The 27240-nt window shown below is 35.1% G+C and overlaps 1 protein-coding gene across 3 annotated transcripts in view; it reads left to right on the top strand.

Moving 5' to 3' along the window:
• LOC149530357 (uncharacterized) overlaps nt 1–27240 on the top strand; it is a 76923-nt gene that overhangs the window by 15892 nt on the left and 33791 nt on the right. For all 3 annotated transcript variants that reach the window (XM_089810393.1, XM_089810391.1, XM_089810392.1), the window contains 2 exons: nt 20917–20988; nt 21091–21165. In XM_089810393.1, coding sequence (XP_089666519.1) covers nt 20917–20988; nt 21091–21165 — 147 coding nt within the window. The remainder of the gene's footprint in view (nt 1–20916; nt 20989–21090; nt 21166–27240) is intronic.

The following is a 27240-nucleotide window of genomic DNA, read 5'->3' as shown; positions in this document are numbered from 1 at the left end:
GATGGCAGTTCCAACTTTTATTTTTTAATTTTTTTTGGGCTCTTACGTTGGGGATGACTGCCCATCCCTAGTACGGTTGAGGGACATTTGTGACGTTTTTGTTTGTATCGGGGACGACTGACCATTCCCTTTTTTGTCTACACCGTCTTGATTCTGAGATGTCTCTTGTAAGTTTTGGGATTTTGGGGACGTGGGGGGTCTTGATCACAAAACCATAGATCGGAATCCTATGAGTCTTGCCAACTCAATGCTGGGATTCCAACTGGTTGTGGCCAACTTGACAAGATTTGATAGAATTGATCTTAGTCCTTTGTGCTTCTGGCTTTGTAGGGCCAAGGTGGGTGCACCTAATCCTAAGCTGATCTCAAATTCTTAGGCCTTAGAGCAGAGAATCTGAACACAAGTGCTACAAAACATTCTTCCAAATGGCAAGAAAATAAGATCTTTAGTATCACAACTTGAAATATATATAGGAATACTTGTAATTGTAATTGTTGACAGTATGAGTGCTTATAAAATGAAGGGTTTATAAAAATTACACCAGTTCACGAATTGATTTATTGGAAAGAAAAAACAAAACGAATGACAAATCTTAGGCTATAAATCTGACAATTGAAACTATGCAATCACTAAGTTCAGTTCTTCATTTCCTTGGGCCACAGAGTCTATCAAGTGAGGGTTTATTATGTAAAACTTTATAGGATTAACACTCACTTATGCAATTCTAAGCGAGTCTAAGAGATCTTTAACTTCCCTCGTGAGAAGAACAATTAGACAAATATATGGAAAGACCTGAATACTTCACAATATTTTTGATAATCAGGCCCAGAATGCTGTGATGCATATTTTTCAACACAAATAATTATAGTAATAACTGGTACAACAAGCTTAATAACAATTATAAAGTACTAACCATCTACTCGAAACAAACTTTTTGCTCTGGAGAAACAAAACAACAATATTTCTTACTGATCATGCAGAAATATTCCTCATCAGATGTGCCAGTAAATGAAATTCTTCAGCCTTTCACTTTTCCAAATTGGCAATATCGCTATGAAATCAAAGTCACTCTGTTTTTCTCTATGTAAAAATTCCTTTATCAAATAATGCTCTCTGTCAAATGTTTTTTCTTGTTTTCTCTTACATCTTATATTTATATGTTTGTGAAAAGGCATGAACCAAACTGTTGTCTGTTGATCATAGCTAATTACTTATCGACAATTTAGAGCTACTTGATTATACAAAATGAGTTTTGATCGCAACTCTTCAAACACTAATCTCATACGCAACTATCATGTTTAGACAATTTCTTTGGCAAGATCTGAAGCATTGGTTCCGATTTAAATTTCAAACTTGGGGCATTATTTAAACCCAGAAAATAATGGCACATATCTTCTTCAGCACACCTTGCTACGCACAGCAGACAGGATGCAGTGGACCTTCTGCATATGCATAAGCATGCTTTAAGATTTCTGATGTAGCCAGAATGAGCACTTTCAACATGCTATCTGTAATGCATAATCATAAACCAGTGGGGATGATGACAGAGATTCCCGTCCTTCGTATATTGACAATTCACAAAGTATCTTTATAAATTCACCAGATTAATCTCGCAACCTTAAATAAAAATATCAGAAATATTCTGGAGGATTGTTCTGGAAATGGTGAACACTAGCATAGTCTCTATCACTCCATTAAGTTTTCAAACTTTTATTGAGATTCACCTTCCGCTTTACAGAGGAGTCAGTGCGTAGCCAAATATTAGCACCTTATATCTTCATATCGATGATGTCTTGATATTAACTGGATGAATTCTAACTTCTATCCATGTTGGATTCTTCATGCCTTAAGTTTGAGTAATCTTCCATTATTTATTTCTGATTTTTGTTTTCTTTCTCTTCCCAAGTCGCTGTGTATATATCTCCCGCAAAAACTCTAAACAAGGCTTTGTTTGGTACTCTATTCATTAGTATCGATGCTGGTTGGTATGTTGCCTTAATATATTATTGTGGTACTCATTTCTCAATCAATTTGGTGCTTCTGCATTTTTATTGTGCCATTTGTGTGAGAAACCAGATCAGTCTAATGATAATGTTGCTGTTTATATTAATTTCCTTTTGTTATGCATATCTTTTTAGATTCAGCTGATATAATCTGGAACCATACACAGATTCCTGTTCAATAATAACTTCCGGTGGCCTTTTCCAACCAGCAATTGCTTCAGGCATCATATAAACTGAATAGTAATCTCTGATAAGTTATCAAGACTGCTTGTTACTTATTGATGTTTCATCTCCTGCCCATACTAAGATAATGATATTCTTCTTATCCAATAACCTGATAAGCATGGAAGAAACCTTCATTCACGCTCTGTATAATAAGGTCCTGGTACTTTTTAATTTGCCCAACTTTGGCTTGTTTCAAAAGTGCTGTTCTTCATAATAATCAAAATGTAAGATATGAATCCTGTTGACACTACCTACAGGATGAAAACACATAGTAAGTAAAGCTGGGTAGATATTAAATGTAAAGGCATGGTATTATCTTTAGAAGTTGATTAATGAAAGTGCATGGCTCATATGAATTTTGAAATTCATTCATTATGAAGATGCGAATTAGGAAACTATGTATGATTAGTTGGTTAAGTGCAGAGACTTAATCCTGAATACGCAAAAGAAAAAACAGACAGTGAAAGAAAGTGAAAGAGAGCAGTAATGGAGGTCCAAAAATTGGGTTCCATTAGGGGGGGACATCCCATACCTGTCCCCCCGTCCTGGGGATGTCCCTGTTCTGGAAACTTTGGGTGTTTGGGCGGGGACGTGTCCCAAGTAACGTAGATATATTATGATCCATCACATCTCTTCTCTTTTGGACTGTCCGTAAATTTTACTTATGCAAGCCTACATTCTTTGCCCTTGTGTTTGCCTCAAATGTTGTCAACAACCTACCAATTCTTTTCGTAACAAATTAAGATAAAATTATTTCTTAATCAACTTTCTACTTTCTCCCATTTTCCAGTTGGTGTTAATTTTCATATCCAAGGAATGGACATAACTTTCAAACCATGGTAAAATACAAGTACCTAGCTTTTATTCTGCCTAAAGAAAGTTGCTACTAGTGTAGTGAAGCAATCCAATGGGCAACTTTTTCAGCATCAGTTTATCCATTATATGGATGAATCTCTGTCTTGGCCTTTTTTATGAATGGTGGTGGAACTTGGGCAGTATGACACAACTCACTTGTTTGCTTTCACCTTACATGCTAGTTGTGGTTTTTGCTGGATTTCACCTTTTAAAAGGGATACTGAGTTAATTGTGTAGCTAGGTGTGGTTCCAGAACATCACCATCATCATTGTATTTTTTCACTAGCTGAGCCATTGAAAAGGTGCAATATGCTTTGTGTTTTCAAGGCACTTCTCATATGGCATGGTTTTACGTTCTCTCTACCATTAGAGTCATGATTTCATGAGACAATTGGCACTTTTGGCAGAATTCTTCTGTGTCTTGGCTACCCAAAATGTGTACAACTTAACTTGATTGTTCTTATTTTTCATTAAGCATGGTTTCTTGGTGAACTTGAAATAACCCCAATAGGTTATAACTTCTTCCAACACCAAAAATCTTTATACTTAAGTTGTTTGACATTTCGTCAAACACTTTGCAAGCAAGGGTCCTCTGACTGATATAACTTTTCAGATTGCTGCAGTGATTCCTGTTTGGATTTGCCTCAAAGAGAATGCTTACAAAAGACTCCAAATTGTCTAAACAATGACCTAGCATAAATATGCAACTAATTTTGGCAATAGTGAATGCATATATGAGTTCTAATCATGAAAATGATCACCTACAGCCAACTGGTATTTTAACAAACAGTTGGTATGCAAGCTAATTGGTTGATAAAAAATGATATATTAACGCTCAAAGACAACTATTAATGACCAGCAATTGTATCTCCTTAATTGAGAATGAGTATCCAATACAATATTCATACTAAGTTAGCCAAGACTTTTGGCATTTACAAAGATATCAAAATATGATGATTGCTGGTAAAGTAATATGCACCTACAACTGCCAATGAAAACTAATGCAACACTAAATATCTAACTTCAATACTCCCCTATAGCAGCACGCTAATCACATGCATGATTAAATACAACTAAAGCCATGGATTGCTGATACCATTGTGAGGAATGTAAAAATGAATGATGTATCTATTAATGAATGATAGGTCTGATAGGAAATGACAATTACAACAGCACTCTATAGTGAAAGGCAACTATGAAAATACACATCAGCCCTGGCATATGAAGTCGCCTTAGAGAATAGATGTATTGCAATACCACTGAACAGAAAATAACCTCCTCAAGTGCCCAAGTCGTGCCTCTCTAGCTGTTGACCTTGATTGTAGATGGCTGTAATAATTTTCTTTGCTTTTTTGGATTGCTTTTTTTGGATTGCTTTTCTGGACCTGCTTTTTCGGCCTGCTTTTTCGGTTCTGCTTTTTTCGGATTGCTTTTTCGGCTTGCTTTTTCGGCTTGCTTTTTCGGCCTGCTTTTTCGGCCTGCTTTTTCGAACTTCTTTTTCCGGCCTGCTTTTTCGAACTTCTTTTTTCGGCCTGCTTTTTTGAACTAAAATATTTTTTCTCAATGTAGCACAAATAGAAGACTGAAGTATCTTCCTCCTAGCTGCAATAATTCAAGTGATATTTCACACCCTCAAAATTGCGTACCAATTGAGAGTTTTCGTTCTCAATGGCCAGTTGTGACTATTGCAGAAACCCTAGGCTCCACAATGCACATCAACAAACATCAACATCAACAACAACAAATCTGGATGATTAGAATGAAGCCCGGGGTGCCTATTTATTCTTTTTCTCCACTTTCTCCAGAAACTTCTAGAACATTATTTTATTTTATCTATTAGTGACTTTATAAAAAATATTTTATAATTTAAGTCACTTTATTAAATTAATTAAATATAAAGTTACCTTTTAATATTTATTTATTTGATAACTTTATAAATAATTAACTTAATATCACTTATTTATTTAATTAAAATAATTAATTAGTCATCCTCATAAAATATTCATTATTTTGGACAACTTAATTAATTAAATTAATTAAATCAAATTGCCTCCAAAATGGGGACATGACAGTCCGCCCTTCCTGAAATTGCTTGTCCCCAAGCAATGGCTGAACAATAAACCAATCAATCCGCCTGGATCCCAAATGTAGTCATGAACTATACTACTGTCAATTAACACAGGCTCCTGCAATATCCTCTGCAATATATCCAAGAGGAATCCATAATCAAACTGACAATTACAGCTCAACCAAACTCCAAAATCACAACTACCAGAGTCAGAAACCGACGAGACACAATCTCTTAGAACATTAGAATCCAAGTAAAGTGGACAAATCAAATTGCCAACACAGTAAATACCATCAACGCATCCCACTAGCCTATACGGAATGTACAATCCAACTCTGCAACAATGGTGAACGCTCCCGAATGAAACTGTACCAAGTATGGAGAATCCACACACTGTACAACTCCTGCAGTCAACACAACTCTACAGATCACCGGCCACTGTCTCATAACCATAACTCCCATGCACTGCTGATGGTGAAAAGACATCACAAGATAAACAACAAGAAATGGAACCCAAACCAAATCTGCTTGCCATCAACAACTCAACACAAGGATCAAATGCTAACTGATGTACATACCCTGTAGTATAATGCTGATAAAAAGAACCAACCCTAGTCAACAGCTCACCATGAACAAGTGATACAACCCACTGTGACTGATCACCAGCTAAGTCAGGAGATGTCATAGCCAAAGGGGTAGAATCAATAACAACAACCGCTGAAGCATCACTCCCAAACTCCTGCTCTAAGTCATGTATTATCAAGCTGTCAAACGCAGAACCTATCGCCATGTCATGCCCATCACAACTCTCATCCCGAGGCATCAAACTGTTCCATAACTGATGACAAGCACTAGGAACCAAAGTACATATCTGTATCATCATTTCAGGAACATGGTCATCAAAGGTAAATTGATGAGCATACCTCATAGTGTAATGCCGATAGAATGCGCCAATCTCAGTCAGTGGCTCAGACTGCAATCCAGATGAAACTAACTGCAATCGATCACTAACCAAGTTGGAACTGACTACTACCTCCGAAGACATCGCCAAGAGAGTAGTATTACTAGCAGGATCCATGTGAACTGCCGGCTCACCAACATCACCCATGATCTTTGATACAACATCTCTAGTCTCCGTGCCATTAGTACTAGAGGCCACCACCATGTCAGGCATACCACAACAATCTGCTGCAGCACCCAACTCAACTGAACCTGACTCTAGTGGGAATGAACCCGATATGCCAATGTTAGTATCAAGGATGGATGCATCCCCATCTCCACTGTCTTTGACAATCTCGACCATGGACATCCTCGGATCACCAGACACCACAGCTTGTGACTGTACAGAACCTGGTAAAGACTGCAGTCGCTCTAACTCCATGGTCACCTTAGCCAAATGAAACTGTGACTCCTCGAAAGCCAACTGTGTACTCTCAAGAATCTCAGAAGTCACCTCGAGCTGTTGAGTAAGCTCACTCACCTCATCTTCCTTGGCCAATAATGCATCGTATGTTGTACTTCCCCACTCCATAAGATAATCTCTGTCGGCTACCAACTGCATATAATTCTGTCTCAAAATCCGAATAGCCTCCCATAATGAGTGGATCTCTGTCAAGGAAAAATAACTGCCTTCCTGCTCATCACTAGTAGGAGAACCCCATCCATAAACTGCTAACAACTCACGAGCAGCATCGAAATGTTGGCAAGCGATAGCAATGTCTCGTTCACTAACTCTCAACTGACTAGACACATGATGGCACTGGCTAGATTGTCTCCTACAAACCTCCTCTGACGCACTGTCTAAGGGAGTATCCTCAAAGTTACTGGTCTCTAGAGTATTACCATCCATATCAACTCCAAAGCTCATATCAACATATGGAGTATCAAAAACTGTAGCACTGCTATCCAACTCTTCTGTACTAGAAGAAACTGCCAAGGAAACTAAGTCTTCAAAACTGTCCACTGCATCCTCCTGGATGTCATCAATGCCAATATGATCCTGGGACTCATCTGTACACACTGCCAAATATGAAAGATCATCAACACATTCTAGCAAGAATGGTCGACTGGATATATGAACAAAGCCCAACACCGGTGTATAAAAACTAATACCAACATCAGATGAGCTGCTGGCACAAGAAAAGACAACACTGTGTAATCTGCTAATCAAATCCATGATAGCACCCAAACAATCACTGCTACCATAAAGTGTTAAAGATCTCCAGTCAACTGAATCCCAAACGCCAATGAAACAATCTCGAGTCCATATCCGTAAACTGGAATCAATTGGTAACTCAAGCAAACTCCTCACCTGAGTAATATGACCAATACCAACTAACTCCACATACCTATCTGATATTGTCCCTGTATCCTGGATGTGGATGCAAGATGAACTCGCAACATTATCAGCGACCACATATGATCCGCCTGCCGCAGAAAGTTGAGTATCAGGAGTGCAAGATGAAACTAAACTCAACTCCATGCCATGCTTATCCCCATGTCTCTCTCAGTCCTGTAATGCCAATGGAGTATTTACCAAAGAAGCTTGAGTGTCCTCAAGCTTGCGAGAAAGCCTGTCGACTTCCTCCTCCTTCCTCCTCAAGGCATCTGAATAATCTCTGACAAGGCTAAGAAGATGGTCACGATCTGATAGAAGATGTAAATATCTCAACTTCATCGTTCCCTTTCCTTCCCTAATCACCTGTAAGTCAACACAAGGAAACTTGGCCTGAACTCCTTTATGTCTACCCTGTAACTGAATCATCCAGATGTGTTCCTCTATCATATCTTGCATCCTGTCATGATGAGATAATGAAGTCACAATACTGACTTCGCTCACTTTGAGCTGGCTGGACAAATCCTGCGAAGTGCTACCAGTTTCAACCTCATATGACGAAGCATCTAACTGTGCCTGGTACTCTCTCACAACAAAGTCATGAATGCTCAATGTCTGCTCATCTCTGCCAGGTATCTCACCATCATGTACAACAACATCCTCATAATCATCATCTGAACCCACTATACTATAGTCACTGCCTATTGGAACCAAACCATCTCGAGTATCTGAGACATCACCCTTTGGCAGCCTGTATACAACTGTCTCAACTTGAGTACCAAGTTGACAGTTACTATCCATCAGCGTAATATCCTTCACCACTTCTTCCTGTGACTGAATGAAACCTTTGACTGGTTGTAAACTTGTTTCTCGAACTCCTCATTAAGGTTCCTAGTAACATTTCTCACTGTATCAGTCAATGCTTTGCGAGAAGATTTTCCAAATAGAAATCCAGTCGACTTATCCAACTTAGTTGGGTCGGACAGCCTGTCATTTATACGGCGGTGCTTAACCAACAGTTCAGACATGTTATGCCTTATTTTCCTAAGTTCATCTTGAATGTCTGAATAGACATCCTTTCTACAATTCCGACTTTGGATTCTGTGTCTATCAATTGTCCAAGATTGTGTCCTCAGAGACTTTGTACTGTACCTGTCCATTCTGGATAAAAGTAGAGTGCTGATCACTCATGTAAGTCGGTTCTCACCCCACAAGATGGCAAGAAAACCGCTCTGATACCACTGAAATAACCCCAATAGGTTATAACTTCTTCCAACACCAAAAATCTTTATACTTCAGTTGTTTGATATTTCGTCAAACACTTTGCAAGCAAGGGTCCTCTGATTGATATAACTTTTCAGATTGCTGCAATGATTCCTGTTTGGATTTGCCTCAAAGAGAATGATTACAAAAGACTCCAAATTGTCTAAACAATGACCTAACATAAATATGCAACTAATTTTGGCAATAGTGAATGCATATATGAGTTCTAATCATGAAAATGATCACCTACAGCCAACTGGTATTTTAACAAACAGTTGGTATGCAAGCTAATTGGTTGATAAAAAATGATATATTAACGCTCAAAGACAACTATTAATGACCAACAACTGTATCTCCTTAATTGAGAATGAGTATCCAATACAATATTCATACTAAGTTAGCCAAGACTTTTGGCATTTACAAAGATATCAAAATATGATGATTGCTGGTAAAGTAATATGCACCTACAACTGCCAATGAAAACTAATGCAACACTAAATATCTAACTTCAATACTCCCCTACAGCAGTACGCTAATCACATGCATGATTAAATACAACTAAAGCCATGGATTGCTGATACCATTGTGAGGAATGTAAAAATGAATGATGTATCTATTAATGAATGATAGGTCTGATAGGAAATGACAATTACAACAGCACTCTATAGTGAAAGGCAACTATGAAAATACACATCAGACCTGGCATATGAAGTCGCCTTAGAGAATAGATGTATTGTAATACCACTGAATAGAAAATAACCTCCTCAAGTGCCCAAGTCGTGCCTCTGTAGCTGTCGACCCTGATTGTAGATGGCTGTAATAATTTTCTTTGCTTTTTCGAATTTGCTTTTTCGGATTGCTTTTTTTGGATTGCTTTTCTGGACCTGCTTTTTCGGCCTGCTTTTTCGGTTCTGCTTTTTTCGGACTGCTTTTTCGAACTGCTTTTTCAGCCTGCTTTTTCGGCCTGCTTTTTCGAACTTCTTTTTTCGGCCTGCTTTTTCAAATTGCTTTTTTCGGCTTGCTTTTTCGAATTGAAATATTTTTTCTCAATGTAGCACAAATAGAAGACTGAAGTATCTTCCTCCTAGCTACAATAATTAAGTGATATTTCACACCCTCAAAATTGCGTACCAATTGAGAGTTTTCGTTCTCAATGGCCAGTTGTGACTATTGTAGAAACCCTAGGCTCCACAATGCACATCAACAAACATCAACATCAACAACAACAAATCTGGATGATTAGAATGAAGCCCGGGGTGCCTATTTATTTTTTTCTCCACTTTCTCCAGAAACTTCTAGAACATTATTTTATTTTATCTATTAGTGACTTTATAAAAAATATTCTATAATTCAAGTCACTTTATTAAATTAATTAAATATAAAGTTACCTTTTAATATTTATTTATTTGATAACTTTATAAATAATTAACTTAATATCACTTATTTATTTAATTAAAATAATTAATTAGTCATCCTCATAAAATATTCATTATTTTGGACAACTTAATTAATTAAATTAATTAAATCAAATTGCCTCCAAAATGGGGACATGACAGAACTGAAGCCTCTTGTAAGCTGAAGCTTGATGATGTCGGTCTTACCTTGTTCCTTTGTTATTGTTACTTGCTTTGTGTCGATGTATCATTTGAATAAATTTTTCTTACCATATCACCAATCTATTATCATATTCAAAGACTTTGACTATTACTTGTTTTCTTTTCAATGTTTGAGCTATCATCAGTCAAAGTACCCCTTTTCAGTACTAGAGTCATGAATATTTAGAAGTTTCTTTGTCTTTTGCTTGGTATGGTGCAACCTCAAACAATCTGCAAGAAGAAACTAGACCAAGAGACATTTTGCAACTTTTTAAGGGAGAAATTTTGTTGGCATTGACAACATGAAAGGAAAGAAGTAACTATAGGTAAAGTTTTGCAAGCGCGCCAAGTAGGTTGTCAATACTATGGATATTTTTTTTAAATTGTGGAATCCTTTGAACATTGAATCATTCTTCAAGACAAAATTGAGAATTGTATTATTTGAAAAAAAGCTCTTTTCAGGTTAAAATTAATGGTTTTATTATTGGTAATTTTAATGGGTATATTGGTTCAATTCAAAAGCAGATAACTTATAGGAGGAAGTCATGCCATAATGCATGCCTCAAATTTGAGTCATATGAAGGAGAGTGAGGCTGTCACATTTGCTACCCTACACCTTGAAGGAGTTGCACATTGTTACCCTATTTTCAACTAGCCACAATTTGAAGTTTTGCATTGAATTCATTAGTTAGCTAATAAAGTATAAAATTTGAAGTTTTGCATTGGATTCATTAGTTAGCTAATAAAGTATAAGTGTTTTACAAAAACGCTTTCAAGGTGGTCATTATGTGGTTTTAGTCAATAGCCTCCATTTTGAATTTGGTAGTGATTTGTTTGATATATGCTTCATCTTTAATGACCATTAGATTTCTTATGAATGTCCAACTACAATTGACAAGTCTCTACATCTTATCAAGGAAGCAATAAGTTATGAGGGATTCTCTTTACCTTGGCAAGAAGCGAATGATATGGTTGATTGACATTTTTTCCAAATTTATTCAAAACTTAATATTGACATCTTTCTAATCGTGAATGAAAGAAGATCCTGAGATTTCATGATAAACTAAAGGTTGTTAACTTAGTTCTAGATGGTGACAAAAGAAATTTATAACGAGAAGTCACAAACACACTGTGTTAATCGACAACTAATGATAACCAAGAAAGCATGCTCAAGAACTGCTGGTTTTAACATCCACTATTTAGGTAGCTTGATAAATACTCAAGAAGCCAATAAGCCAAAAGTCATTTCTTCTCCAAAGTATGGACAATAATATTAATATCAGTATTTTTTTGTTGAATATTTGCCTAGAAATAAATGATAAACAACAATAAGGACTAACTAAAATAGATACAACATACACTAGAGTTACCCTTGGAAAACCCTTCTAAAATTGAAGGGAAAAACGCAACCCTACAACAAAATATCACTTTATTGATCATAAAATGTTCAAGTGTACAATGTTCTTCGCTTGATATGATATTTATAAAAAATAAAGAGACTTTTCACATTACACCGAATGTCTCTTGAATTTCCCAAAATATGACTCTTCATTTTCAAATACACAACTCTTTGTATTTCCATGCCTCAATGCATCTCGAATGACAAATGTCTTTATTTAATATTAGAATTATTATCATAAATGTCCTCTTCAGCTGAAAAGGACCATAATGATAATAACATCCATATTTTTAGAGATAAAGATCTCTATCACAGCAACAATCTTCAACACTCCCTCTTAGTGAGAGAGATCTTTAGCTAAGCAGTCACACAAGGCTGCAATAAAAAAACGTCAATGATAAATTCTAATCGCACAGATTCTCTATAAATACATGTTATCTCAACATAACATAATTCATCATAGTTACCTTAAAAGCACATAAAGTTGAAGTCCTGTAGTCACACCTAACTTCCACCATGCCTACTTGTAGACGATAGTCCAAGGGCTTTCACCTCAAACTTCTCCTAGAGAAGAATGCATTTCCGCCATGCCTTAATGCAAAAGTATAACTGAGATTCTCTCTTAACATAGTCTCCCTCTCAGCAGGGACAACTTTGTACACCACAATAAGATAGTTAATGTAACCTCTCTTTGAAGCTGAAACATCTCCCTCTGAATACATATCTCATCTCATTGGTCCTTGTTGCACCTTGCAACCAAAAGAGACATTAATATTAAGTCAACCTCTCATATATATATAGATCAATGCTAAAAAGCATACATTATTTTTCATGAAATAACAGTAACCAATATTCAAGAATAAAAGAAATGGATGCATAACCACATTAGAAATGGACCATGACACAATAGTTTTCAGCTTTGAATACCAGAAATAATATGAGCAATGATAAGAGTCTTCAAAATGCTACTCGTTCTCTAACCATGAAAATGGAAGTACTGGTGCTTGAGTCAGTGCGACACACTATAAATCAACTTCATATATTTGAGAAAATAACAACTACAATAAATGGGAAGCTTGACACCCATCCTCACACATAGTTGTATATGCGATATTGTAACTCTGCACAATATGCAGAGTTGCAACACCTATGTTGATTATCTACAGAATAGTCTAGTCACTACTTAGCATGATAAAGCCGATAATAAAAAAACGTTGTGCTGAGTCTTCAATTCATTTGCCAACATGATGAGCTTCAAACTTAAACCACTAAAATATGGACATAATAGTGTATTGACAGGATTCAAAAGACCTATCCATAGATTTATTACCTTTGGTTTTTGTAGAGAAACAACCGTCTTGATTTTGCGTGAAGGTCACCCCTCCATAGACGTTTTGATTCCTTAATGACTTGCAACACCTTGTATGCGATAGAAATAGTTGTTCAAAGAAAAAATGGTACAAGGAAGAGTTAGCAAGACTCATCATTGTCAAAGCAATAAATATTAATAACAAGCAGATACGAGTGATAATATGCCCAAAGATGTCAAGACAATAAAAAAAAAAATCAAGGATAAATATGATGAGATCACAGTTACAAATAAATTTGATTAGGAGACTCAATTTTTCTTTCCTTAAAGAGGCGACCAAGCTAGCTTGGTGATGATCACCTTGCCCAGAGATGCCATGGTCACTTTCGACTTCGGGTGTAACAACACCATGTTTGGCTTCCCTTTGAAAGACAACCACAGATCATTTTAAGATTGTAGTCATGATCCACAACTCTAACAATGTTCTCTGATGCCGTTTGGGCTTTGCTTCTACCATCGTCATACCATGATCATTGAATGTGTCGGGTTTGACTCCCTCCGTAGATTTTGATGGTCGAGAACAGAGCATTCACTGCAAAGAACGTTTGCAAATTAGCAAGAAGCCAATGTCTTATTGTCTTCGATCAAGAAATACCTCTATTACGATTGTAACATAGGAATTTTCCTAACCATTTTAAAACAGTATTTAACTATCAACTAATCCCATTCACATGACTATGATTTCGATTAACTAATTATAACTAGAAAGAAGTAACTGCTACCTACTCTGATTGCATTTTAAATTCAACGAATGTAAAGGAAATAAACGAATGATTACTTTGATATCATTTAAATCAATCTAACATGTTCAACTGAAAAATAAAGTAGCAACTACCATTTTAAACATCTAATATATTCATGCATATATTCTACACTATCTATTTATGCTTCCATGATTCCAAAGGTAAAAGTGCAAAAGAACATACATATATGATGGAGAATTCCCTTTGTCTTGTTGTTCAAGCCTTGGCATTGGTGAGAGGAGAAGCATTGACATAGGCTTACTCTCCCAACCATGGACCATACTTATCCCCACACATCCTAACTTAATAGAACGGCCCTCCCTACCTCGGGATCGGGTTTGGGATGTTCTAAAGTCCAGCCATCCGAGTTTTTTGGTGGTTTGAGTGTCCAAGGATTTCGAAGTTGGGTTCATAAACCCGATCTCCACCACTCGACTTGACAACTGTTTCATCATTAGGACATGTATGAGCTGTTATATGTGTTTGTTAGTTATTTGATCTCAATCTTGATTTTTGCAGGTTATCTACACCTCCTCACCATTTAAGGCTTCCATGTCGGTGATTCCTAGGTGCATGAGAGATTATAGCCACTCTATCTTGATTTACACCTCTTCACCATTGATGGCATCCTTGCCGGTGAATTCCTCGGTGTTTGGACTTCATGATATTTTTTACATCTCTACATGATGTATAAAAGGAATAGAAATAAATTCGGACATGATCATTAGTTTATGGTTATCATTATAATTTCCATCTTCCATATCTATGGCTGAGACAATCTCATGGTTAATGAACAGCAGGTGACATGATATCAGACCCTATGAATTCCAACTAGGAAGCTATGATTATATAAATATGCATACCCCATTCAGACTGTATATAATTTCGGCACCAGTATATACTTAAACATGGAAAGATGAACATAGAGGACACCGACTAGCATGGCATTAAGAATAAAAACAAATAATGGATTCAATACGTTTCAACTGGACTTAACATATCTTACATGACTTGTATTAGATTGTTCCTACTCCCGCGGATGGAAATAATGGACTCCGCACTTCCCTTGCTTTGTCCTCGCTGATAGGTAATGACATGAAGATGGAAGGAAATGGGAGGGCAAGTTTATGAGGCTGATATTAATCTTAGAATTTCTTCTCTTTGCCTTAACATATAAGAAGATGAGTAGAAGAGTCACGGAAATACAGAGAGGAAAAAGTTATCGCAAATACGATCAATGAGACTCTATTAAGTGGTTGGCTTGGCTCTTCGGCTACCTTCAGTTATAAAGGCCATTCGAATGCCTCACAAATCGAATTTTAAAAGAAATAAAGAAGGAAAGAATAAGAAGTTGAAGAGTTTTAATTTTTATTTTATTATTATTATGCATTCTTATAAACGTTCATGTGTACGTATTGGTGAAGTGACATCATTAGATTATAAACTTATAATTTATTGGTGTCACCTCATTTTTATATACATGTGTTCGTATTTTAAGGGTGTATAATAATGATTAAATAAGAAATTCCAATAATAAATCTCTAAAGGTATGAATTTTATATTTTTAATTTAGATTATTTAAGTTTTTATTATATTGTTTTTCTAATAGTTCATGCGGTCTTATAATGCAACAGGTTGTCAAGTCTTCGTATCCTTTCCAAGGTAGTCTTAGGTCATACCTGTCGATCTTGATGACTAGACCAATCAATCATCCCCTTTCGATGATCCCGTTTAGCAATGCTTTCCCTTTCTTCAGTCTTCTTCCTGCAATCACCCAAGCAAAGCATTCTCGCCAAGACATCAATTCAAAGACATATTAGTCGTTAATTTCAATCAAACAATTATCGATCATCTAATGATAGTTATAGATTTCATCAACGTCTATAATAACCAACTCATTTCACATGATCATGAATGAAATAACTCATTATTAGTTGGTACAACTTATATAATTATAATTTACTTCACATGATCAGGAAAGAAATAAATTGATGCGTCTATCATTAACTAACTTGTTTCACATTATAAGGAAAGAAATAATTTGTTAAACCAACGGCTATGATCAATTTAAAACTTAGGGCAAAATTTGGGATGTAATAACGACGTTCATCCATGTTGGACTAGGAATCGTCAACCGAAGAAGAATTCCAAGAGACAATCCAACGACCCTATCTTTGCATTCTCACGGCACAAGAATGATCTTTGGTTACATTAAAGAAGTTTTAATGATAAAATTCATAATAGTAAAAAATGAAGCGTTCATCATAGCTGGTGCACTCAGGAATCTTGACTTCCCTTTCATCAATCTCTTGTTGAAAATCCTTGAGGTCCTCGTCATCGCAAAGTGTAACCATCAAATACATAAGTGCCCAAAATTTCCTCACAATATCGGAAGGAACATAACTTCATGAACTCTTAAAGAAAACAACAGACTTGAGATGCCCGAACAAAAGCCCCAAGAGAAAGAGACATGCAAAAGAATACTCAACAAAATAATTGTTCCATGAACATAACTTCTATAGAACGACTCCTGCAGTGATTGCAAGTGCAAAATAATACATAACTTGGTGCTATGTGTCATGAACCATTCATTTCCATAATCGAGGATAGCAAAATGAGGATCGTCCACTAAATAAATGAGCTATTTGGTGAACTCAAATTTCCATAAAAAATAAATTGCATTTGAATGACACTTATCAATAGATTAACAATAGAAACGTTTAGATTAATAACATCTTGCTATCTCCGTTTGAGAACAGAACAACACGACACTATAGATTATTCAATCACCTAAATAAATAAGCACAACACAAATAAGATTACTGATGAACAAGACAAAAATTTAAGATTCAACATTTGCTTGTTGAGTTGCGTCCAAATTTTGACTTCTGTGACTTCCTCCACACTTGACAAGAAATTCCAATGAGTTTCATAAAGATTGACCCTATGCCATACCTCAAAAGTTTCCATCGATCATTACTCTGCAACTCACTCTAAACATAAGAATTACAATTAGAATTCCTTCTATTCCCAAAACTTTTAAGCAAGTGGCTTCCTTGTAGGGCTATAAGATTTAGATGGAGATTAAGATCTTGATGCAGGCCGAGATGATGAACGAGATCGCCCATAGTATCACCTGAGTGAAAGAGTATTTGAATATCTTTACCTAGGAGTATATGGTCACTTCAATTTGCTTCAAATTGAATAATAAGTATTTAGAAAACCCTTCTTCTGCCTCTTCCTCCAACAACAATCAGGCAAAGCTAACACCACTCCTAAAATTGTTATTATCTAACCTAGCTCTAATACCATGTTGAATATTTGCCTAAAAATAAATGATAAACATCGATAAGGAATAGCCAAAATACATACAACATACACCAGAAGTTACCTTGGGAAAACCCTTCTAAAATTGAAGGGAAAAACCCAACCACACAACAAAATATCACTTTATTGGTCATAAAATGTTCAAGTGTACAATGTCCTTCATTTGATGCAACATTTATAACAAATAGAGAGACAATTCACATTACAACCGAAGGTCTCCTGAATTTCCCAAAACATGTCTTCATTTTCAAATACACAACTCTTTGTATTTCCATGCCTCAATGCATGTTGAGTGACAAATGTCTTTATATTTAATATTATAATTATTATCATAAATGTCCTCTTCAACCGGAGGTGACCATAATGATAATAACACCCATATTTCTAGAGATTAAGATCTCTATTGTAGCTACAATCTTCAAAGTTATTGCACATGTGGGAAAAAGCCAATAAAAAGTTTGTAGTTTCTATTGGCTATACAAGAATCAAGATAAAGTTATTAAGAGTACAAAGTTTTACATTAAATTGACAATTTAACTTGTGTAATGTTTAAATGAAAAGAGAGAGATTTGCCTATTCATCGACAATTTAGTGAGTTTGTCCAAGTTTTTAAAAGCACAGCCATACTTCCTTCTTAAAAGAATAAATAGTTACAATTTATTTCTTGGGGGTTTTGAAAAGTTGGCAAATTTTATCAAAACACCGATGCCAAAGTTAGTTGATATAACTAAGTCCAAGCTGTTACACACACCTACATTTTATGCTGTCATATTAATCGTTGCATTGAGTCTTGTAACCAATCATGGACATAATCAATAATGTGGAATTGCGGACAAAGCATCCATTTTGTGTTGATAGAGTCATAGAAGATCACAGGGGAATGGTATGATCCCAGACACACGGCACACAAGCTGTTTGACAGAATGCCACAAAGGAATGTCTTCTCATGTAATTACAAGAATCCAACTAAGCATAATGAATCATGTTGGTTGGTCAAAAATTACAGTTCAGAAGGCTCTTCTAGATATACATGCAAAATGTGGAAGCACAGGGAAGTCAAGACTTGCTTGGGAAAGTAACTGAATTTTTTCATCCAAAGGAATGAAGTGAAATGATTGCAGAAGGTGCATGAATCAGATTATCAAGGATGCTCTTGAAATCTTGAATTAACAAAGCATGCTCGAAGCATTTATGAAGCACATGAACTGTTTGACAAAATCCATCCAAGAAATGAGACTCCATGAGAATGTGTGATCTACGACTAAATAAATTTGTTGAAAAGGCTTTAGAAACTTCAAATCAAATTCAAGCAATGGGTACGAGCCAAATTCGACAACCTTCGCCAACTTCCCTGTGCATATAGGAGCTTTGGATCATGTTATACATTTCCATCAGAGTCTGTTGATGCACAATTTTATATCAGATATTATATGCGAGTGTGGAGTCATAGCCATTGCATGAACTGTTTGACAGAAGACCTCAGATTGGTGGTCACACGGAATAAAATGATTGTGATATATGCCTAAAGGACTTACTGTGAAAATGTTGAAAACATTCGAGAAAATGCTCTTGCCATTGTTGAAGCCTAGCTCTATGGCCTATGCCAACACTATCTCACACTTGCAAGCTGAAGTGAGAAGCTCGAAATTATGTTTGATTTTCATCCGAATAAAGTGGATTGTGGGTTTTTTCAAATATTATACTTAAAATTAACTTGGTTGACATGCATGCACACATGGAAGTAGAGGCAAGTCAGGAAGCATTTGACATCAATCTTCAAAGAAATAGTATCTCATGAGATGTGTAAGGATGTGTACAAATAAGTTATACCATGAATACTGGGCTTGGAGGCATAAAGGATACACTCAAAACTCTGTTGACATACTATCATTAAAGATCTCCATATAAGAAATGACTAGCTAACACAAGGTGCTTGATTAATGAGAAAGAGATTATAAAATAGATAGGACATCATTTGACCAAAGCCATAAAACAGTACATGGTTCCTTTATAAAAGTTAGGGCACAAATGAGATCTGCAAAGAGTTGAACAAATTTTGGTTCAATAGAAAGCAAGAAGGGGAATTTGCTTTTAAGTTACAAGAATATTTTGATAACATCTTTTGACATGCATGGAGTGATTTTAGTAAAATGGATATGGCGAGAAAAGTTATGCATAGAAAATGTCTAAAATGATTGCTTGAAAGGATGTTATTACATTTGCTACAATGCTAGCTTCATACATGCAAATTATATGTATGGGTCTCTTGTGATAGGGTTGATTTTTTGTGTTCAAGGGATTCCAAGGAAGTGTTAATCACATATTGGATATGTTACATTGGCAAAAGCTTTCTAGAGACAATTAATGGAGAGAAATGTGTTAATGAATTATGTTTGGTTAATTCAAATACAATTTGTATCCTTAAAAGGAAAGGTGTTGGTGAGTGGTTACTTTCCATTGTCAATGATTGAGATACAAAGCTATGCACTGTATAAAGGGATGATTTAAAGTTCAAAGAGAAGCAATTGAAGATAAACAAAGCACCTAAACAGTTTTACAAAATCACATCAGAGATGATAACGTCATGGAACTTAATGATCTAGCATGATATTGATGCAGTACAAGGCAGGTGTATCCCCAAAGGAGATGACCAAAACCCCCAGCAATTACAACAGAACAGAAGTATAATAAGATACAATTGAAAACAAACTCTTTTATTAACAACAGATCTTGAATTACATCAAATGAACAAGATTGGTTTCTGATTGCCCAATGACAAGTACTCTCTGTCCTCCCTAGGGTTGAATTTGGAGAGAGGATTCCTTGGTGTTCCACAAGGGGGGTATGATGTTGGTTCTCTAACCTTTGCTTTTGTAAAAGTGGGATCTAGTTTATCTGTTTTTCTGTCACTATCATCGCCTTCCATGTCAGCCTTGAGAATTTAGTTCTTAAACAATTTAAATGGCTGGATGCTAAAATTGCAGTCTGATGCAGGTGAATGTAAGGAATTTTATCAACCAGTCAATCCTTTCTCCAATAGATATCCTTTTTAAAAAGTTTTCATCGACATCTTTAATGAAGACAAAAGCACCCTTCTTTCTCCTGAAATGATTATTAATTCTATTTCCTTATTTTTTTTCCAGCTGTGGGAAAAAGTATAATTTTGTTTTGAAGGAACTGGAGACATACTCCTTTTCAATCCTGAAAACACACATGGCCAAGATTATACTGACAAAGAATTTATGCAAAAGTGACAAATTGTATTGAGTTCACAGAGCTTCCGATGAATGAAATCATTTACAAAGGGTTTCCTGTTGATTATTTGCCTTCCATTTAGAATTGTAAGGATGTGTTTAAAGTTTAAATAGCGACGGGTGTTCTTTACAGGTGGCTTCAAACTGCCATCCTGTTCAACAGTATGTCTGTCTCCCAAGGAGTCAGCAACGTCCCTCTATACATGAGTTTGACAGGCCACTGATATTTTGATGCTCACCCTTCATCTAATGTTTGTCAATGGTGTTGAGACACGTCCTTGAGTTTGGTTGGTATTTGGTTGATTATATCTCTTGGCAATTATCCAGATATTTGATTTTGATATTCTTTTTAAAACTGTACATTATGTTTTTAATGAAATCTAGTTGTAAATTTTCCTCTGGTAACTCTTGTATATTTATTATTTGTTTCTTACAATTTTCTTAGTAAATATCATGATGATGTGACTTTAATCTGCACAGGTTATACTAGGCTCATCATCAAGTAGTCGCCAGTCTATTTTGAGAGAGATGGGTTTTAATTTCACTATCATTGTATGTAATTCTTGAATAGCTCATTTCTTGATATTGATGCTGAATTGATCTTTTATTCATTGAGGATGTGTAGCTATTTTTAAAGCAAACAAGTTATGTTAGCCGGCAGATATTGATGAGAAAGCCATTCGCAAAGAGAAGCCTGAAGAACTAGTCATGGCTTTGGCTGAAGCTAAGGTATTTCTTCATGTGCTGGACTGGATAATATTCCCATTCAAATTGTTAAGGTTGGGCAATGTGCTTTTGTTTATGGAACTGTTAATGTGATGAACCATATTAATGATTATAGTTTCTTTTGTTTCTGTGTGCACCAAAGTGTCATTTTTTTAACCCTTTATTGGACTGAATTCATAGCATGTGAATAAAACATCAAGTCTGATATCTTTGGCTTCCTATTTTCTTTGCTGCATTTTAAAAGATGATTTAGTAGTTGAATTTTGAAAGTTCATATATACTGGCTTACAGGCAAGACCTAATGCTGATTTTATTATCTACCTAAAGAGTAGAGTCAGGACCTAGACAGGAAGAATCCCATGGGAGCCCACTGCTCCAAAGAACTCCAATTTAATCATAGAAATCTAGGGACAGTTTTGAAGCAAGGGAAGCACTTAACAGAATCTATTGTTGTATCTCCACTATTTAAAACGGGACTAATCACCGTTGGTTATATGAATCAATAAATTTCTCATGCGTTTCAAATTTGTTTTGCTTTTTATTTGGACTACTAATTTCATTTACTATTAACTAATTTTTTTGAAGGTTGATTCGGAAATTTCTTGGCAATGCACTAGAAGTGAGTCATTTCAATAAGTGCCCAATGTATTGGATATTTTACCATTATACAAAATTTGACGATACTGCCTATATCCTGTAATGATTAACAAGGTAGATTCGATATACCATATTGACTAGCCCGCTTCCTACTTGAATTACTGATCAATAAAAAAACTTTCTACCTCTTCCTCCCACTAGACCCAATGAATGATATTAAACCTACATTGGATTAGGAGAGATCATCTAATCCTATTCACCATCTTGCATGTCACCATCAGTCAATTGCTCCATCCTTCTATCATGGTTAACAGTAACACCATCACTTTCAGCGACAGCATTTTCCACAAATGGTCTTATTCATCACCTTGTATGTCTCTGTCAGTCAATTGCTCCATCTTTGTATCATGATTAGGTCTAATTCTTACAGGCTCAACACTTTCCACAAATGATCTTACTTTGTTCTATAATTATCTTAGAAGCATCTGGTCCAGAAATTGTTTTTTGGAATGCTTGAAGAACAGACATCTCTATTTTTTTTTGATCTAGGGTTTTTTTAATTTTTTCCTTATTGTAAAGTTTCACACTACCCTTTTATCTGATGTTTATAGTCTGATATGTTTTCTTTTCAGTGAAGTAAGCCTCAAGTGGGGTATTAGAAATTTTAGCTTATTAAATAATATTATAATATTGGAAATATTGTCATTGATGTCAAGGGATTGATAAATCTCGTCATTGATGTCAAAGCATATAGTATTGTCATTAAGGTGGAAATTGTTAGAGAGACTAGTGATCAAATAACATGAAGCGAAGTATGCTGGAATTGATTGTTGTTAATTTGACCATGCTAGGAAAGTTGCAAGAGACTTAGAAAAATGAGCACAAAGGTTTGTACTATGAATGATGATATAGATTTGGTAAGGAAGAGAAACAATGTGTCTATGAAGGAAATTGAAGATAATAATGTAGTTTGAATTAAAGATTTAAACTGTTATAATCCAGCTGACTTCTATGTTGATAAAAGGATAATATGTTAAATTGTTCAAGTTTGAAATGTGGAAAACTCATAACAATGATAAAGGACATCCTTAAGGTGTTAATAGAAGGCTGCAATAATCATTGTATGGAAGCATATGTAAAGAATAATATATGTGCCAATTATTCAATCTCTGAAGGAAACTCTATAAGACGTCACTGCCAGCAGAAAACATAATAAAGCAGTTATGATATGCTAATAAAATATTAAAAAACAGCAACAATCATTAAAGTCTACAAAAATCCTGAAGAGTAGTGCTTATGTTTATTAAGGCAGTCAATGAACACTCCAGCAATCAGATCTTTTAACAATTCAATCAAAGACTGAATAATTGGAAACAAACAATGCATCTTGTTTAGTTGCAATTGCTTTAGCCCATATTGAGTCCTATTGATTTTGAAGTACACATTATTAGACTGAAGAACACACAGCAATGGATTTATTTACATGCACTGAAAATTGTGATGGGATAAAATCCTCTCTTCTCATTCTTAAGTAGCTTCTTCCTGGTCACACCTTTTCCTTTGGGTTCTGCCATTTCACATTCCTGCAAAACATTTAAAAAAAAATGTACATAAGAGCATGCAAGAAAATGAAAATTAGCAAACACAATTTCTCCTTTGCATGTAGATTGTCCTCAGAGAAAAGTTGATTATTTGTTGAAAATTTTGCACTCTCTGAAATGAGATTTCCCTTTCCTCCCAAAACTCATACTTGTTTTGGAGTTTTCCAACTTGCTATGGAAAAAATCTCCTTTGCCTGAATTTCACAGTTTCTTTGCTTAATTCCTCAACTAAAAGCAATTTCACATTTTTCGAGAAGTCAAATTTTCTCTCCTCAAGGTTTCTCTTCTGTGAAAATAATTGTGCAAATCCTCAAAATCCTCTCGTAAATCCTTCTCTCAACTTGTTCTTCAATCTTGGCGTTTGAGAATGAATTGATGAAGGCTTTTTTATATATATTATAGACTTTCAACCTGTAAAAATTCCCTTAATGGTTTCAGGCTAAATTTAGGAAGCTGATTTGCTTCTCTCCCAAGTTTCCAATCCTGACAAAGATTCCCTTACAAAATTGCCACTTGTCATGCTTTGTTTATCACTTTTTCAGAAGATTGCCAATTTGATCACTTTGACTTCATAATGAAGATTCCTACATATGCAGCTCGATTTTTGATTTTTTTTCACAATAAAATGTTGAAGAAAAAGGCAATATTTAATAATTTGAAGATGACTACTAAAAAAAACTTTATTCTTTGCTTTGCAATCGATTTGGGTATCTCTTATTCCGATTTGTTTACAATTTATTAATTAAATATTACGTAGAATCCAACATTTAATAATTTTATATCCGAAAAGATCATTTTATTTTCAAGTTTTTCATTTTTTCAATTTTAAAAGATAATTAGTTACATCTTAAATATAAAATGCAATATTCAATTTAATTCAAAAATTGATTTATTTTCAATCTTGAATTGATTTATTAATTAAATATTAAATAAAGAAATCTAAGTTTTAATCAACTTTTCAATTTTGATTCCAAAAGAACTGAATATCCACATTTTCCGATTTTCATCTTGAATCCATTAGTCCAATTTTCTCAATCATAGACGAGCTCACATCATTCATCATTGTAAAAGAAAGTTCATGACATCACCAACATATCAAGTCATAGCATTTGGTGGCCTTCAAACTTTTGGAAACATTAAATTTCACCCTTCTTGCTATAGTTATTCTTTAAATAGTTATCTCCTAGCAACACCATGGCAAGCATGAAGGACTTCAATTTTTTTGAATGAGTTTATTAATTCCCTCCTTTATTTTTACGAGTACAAATTCAATATAAATTAAGAAATTTAATATTTTATAGTTTTCTTCTCGCAAACCATATGAGCACAATAAGATCATTGCAAAGGATTTATGGACTTTTGAATATAAAAATATGAGTTATTAATGCTATTGTTAGTAATAAGCATGAGTTAAATTACTAACATCCTAACTAATGGTAATATTCCTATTAGTATTAAAAGAGCTATTTGCTTTGATCTTTTCCTCCAAGAATGTTCTTGCAGGAAAAGGAGGGAGTTTGACACTTTATCAAAGGTAACATTGGATGAGGAGCTCAAAAGATTGATGTTCAAAGGAAGTTTGACACATTTATTTGAAGGAGCAGATAGAAGATATGTTTCAGTTGATCCTTGAAGATCTTTGATCATATCACAATCAGAGGGAGTTTTGACTTCATGCAAACTTTTGGTATCATGTGTGTGACTGCATGATTTAAATGGCCTACCCCCTGTGTACATCATGAGGAAGTGATGACTTCCAAATGATCATCACTTGTATTTGTAGAAGTTATTGAAAGATGACGATCTTACAATAGCTTAATCTTCCATTATGATGGATATCTTATAATGACTACGCAGCTCATGATAGATTATATTTTGCATGGTGGATGTTTATATGGTAAGCATTATGAGAATGCGTATGCACATTCATTATAAACATTTTTGAGTACATGGTGAATGTTATGCAAATTGATGATTTGGAGGGCTATTACATGGAGCACTTGGTGAACATCATGCGACTTGATGTTTTGGAGACCATTACGCACAGTACTTGGTGAATATCTTGCATCTTGACATTTTGGAGGCCATTACTCAAAGAGTATTTGGTTGAATATCATGTGTTGATATTCTAGAAGACCATTACTCATGATACCAGATGTGATATCAGACCTTATTGAGTAAATGGTGAATATCATGTATCAATATTTTGGGCTCATTGAGCTCCAATTAAGTAGAAGGTTTCAATTTTGCTTGTATTTAATACTTGTTTTGCTACGTTATTGCATTCTATGGCTCGTTTTTGTCCATTTGTTCAAATGCAATCCATGTCTTTACATACATTTCAAATCCTCTCATTGCATATGGAAAAAAAATCTTCCAAACTCCAAAAACGAAAAATTGTATGTAAAGGGATATTTTAAAGTTTGTCATGTTTGAGTCAATAGCAAGAGGTAAGTTGTTTTGTTTTTAGTTTTTCTTTCTTGTCTGTTGCTTGTTTTTGATTTGTTTTTAGAGAAAAGTTGGAGATTTACACCCAAGAATGCAAATGTATTCCCATGTTTCCACCTCCCATACTTCATCCATTTTCTAAAGTCATTCATTTTCCACTTTTCCATACATGTAATCACACTCTCGGAACCTGATTGCATGTTTTGCATCATGTAAAATGAGGAATTTTTACCACATGCAATGACATCTAGAGAACCCGACTTGGGTGAAAACTCAATGCCAAAACTCTCATTTTGCACATATCCATATGCTTCCAACTTGCATTCTTGGTCACCCAAAGCAAAAGCTTCTTATTGCTTACATGCAATCCATCATCTTAAACCCGATTTTGGCCATTTTCACCCAAAATACAAGTTGTCCTAAACATTTCCAGCCTTCCAAAGTGTTCAATAAGTATCCAATCCGTTCTTCGAACACTCATCCCTCATGGATCCATCATTGTAACTCAATTTTTTCTCATGGATCCAATCTCATTGGAAGATGTTTTCATCTTCATGTTGAGGCATACTCTTCAAGATATGTCATAACTTTTTCAAAGAAAAGAGACATTCTGTTGAGAAGACATGCTTTGATTCTCAAGAAGCAATTATTCATGTGGTCTCCACTTTCCCAATGACAACCTTGGAACCTAAGTTTGTTTGAGAATGTGCCAAGCATTTTGATCCAAAGGAAAAAAAAAATAATTAAAAAAATAGGAAGAAGCAGTTAAAGATTTTGATGGGAAAGTTGTTTAGGGTTTACCTCCGGACATCATTGAGAAGGTTTTCAAAGTGTCGGAAACTCTAGAATGTGCGAATTTAACAAAGAAGAATTCACAACTACTGTGGAATGAGGAAAAGCTTGATTACATCAAGTTTTTAAATGAACTGACAATTCATCAAAGAGAATGCAGTGACGTGGAATATAGGAACTCCTGATTCAATGATCATCCATGATTGCACCATCAAGTACAAGGCCTTTGTTGATAATCTATAGGTAGTTGTAGAAGATGAATCACATGTGATGCAATTGCATGTCCTCAAGACACGCAATCTAATAATTCTTCTCACCTAGTTTGGCCAAGTCAAAGTGGTTGAGTTGCTCCCACTTTTTCCTCCTTTCTCTCACTTCTTTTCCTTTTTAAGGAGTGCCCTCTCATTGTAAAAATCATTTTTTATTCTATGCAAGAAAGCTCTGCCAAACTTGTGCAAGGATAACTTCGACTATGTAGTACCAATTTGGAAGAAAAGTGAATAAAAGAAGCAACTGGATTCAAAGCTTTGATTGGAAGCAATTTTGATAGCACAATTTGGAAGCTTTGACTGTAATTTGTGTTTATTGTCTTTGATTCATGTTTTATTGTATGTTTAAATAATAGAGCATAGTGAGTTAA

This window comes from Cupressus sempervirens, chromosome 11 (genome assembly GCF_028749045.1).
Source record: "Cupressus sempervirens isolate cs-2001-9-10 chromosome 11, ASM2874904v1, whole genome shotgun sequence".
NCBI classification, from domain to species: domain Eukaryota; kingdom Viridiplantae; phylum Streptophyta; class Pinopsida; order Cupressales; family Cupressaceae; genus Cupressus; species Cupressus sempervirens.
This window is presented reverse-complemented; position numbering and strand designations above follow the sequence as displayed.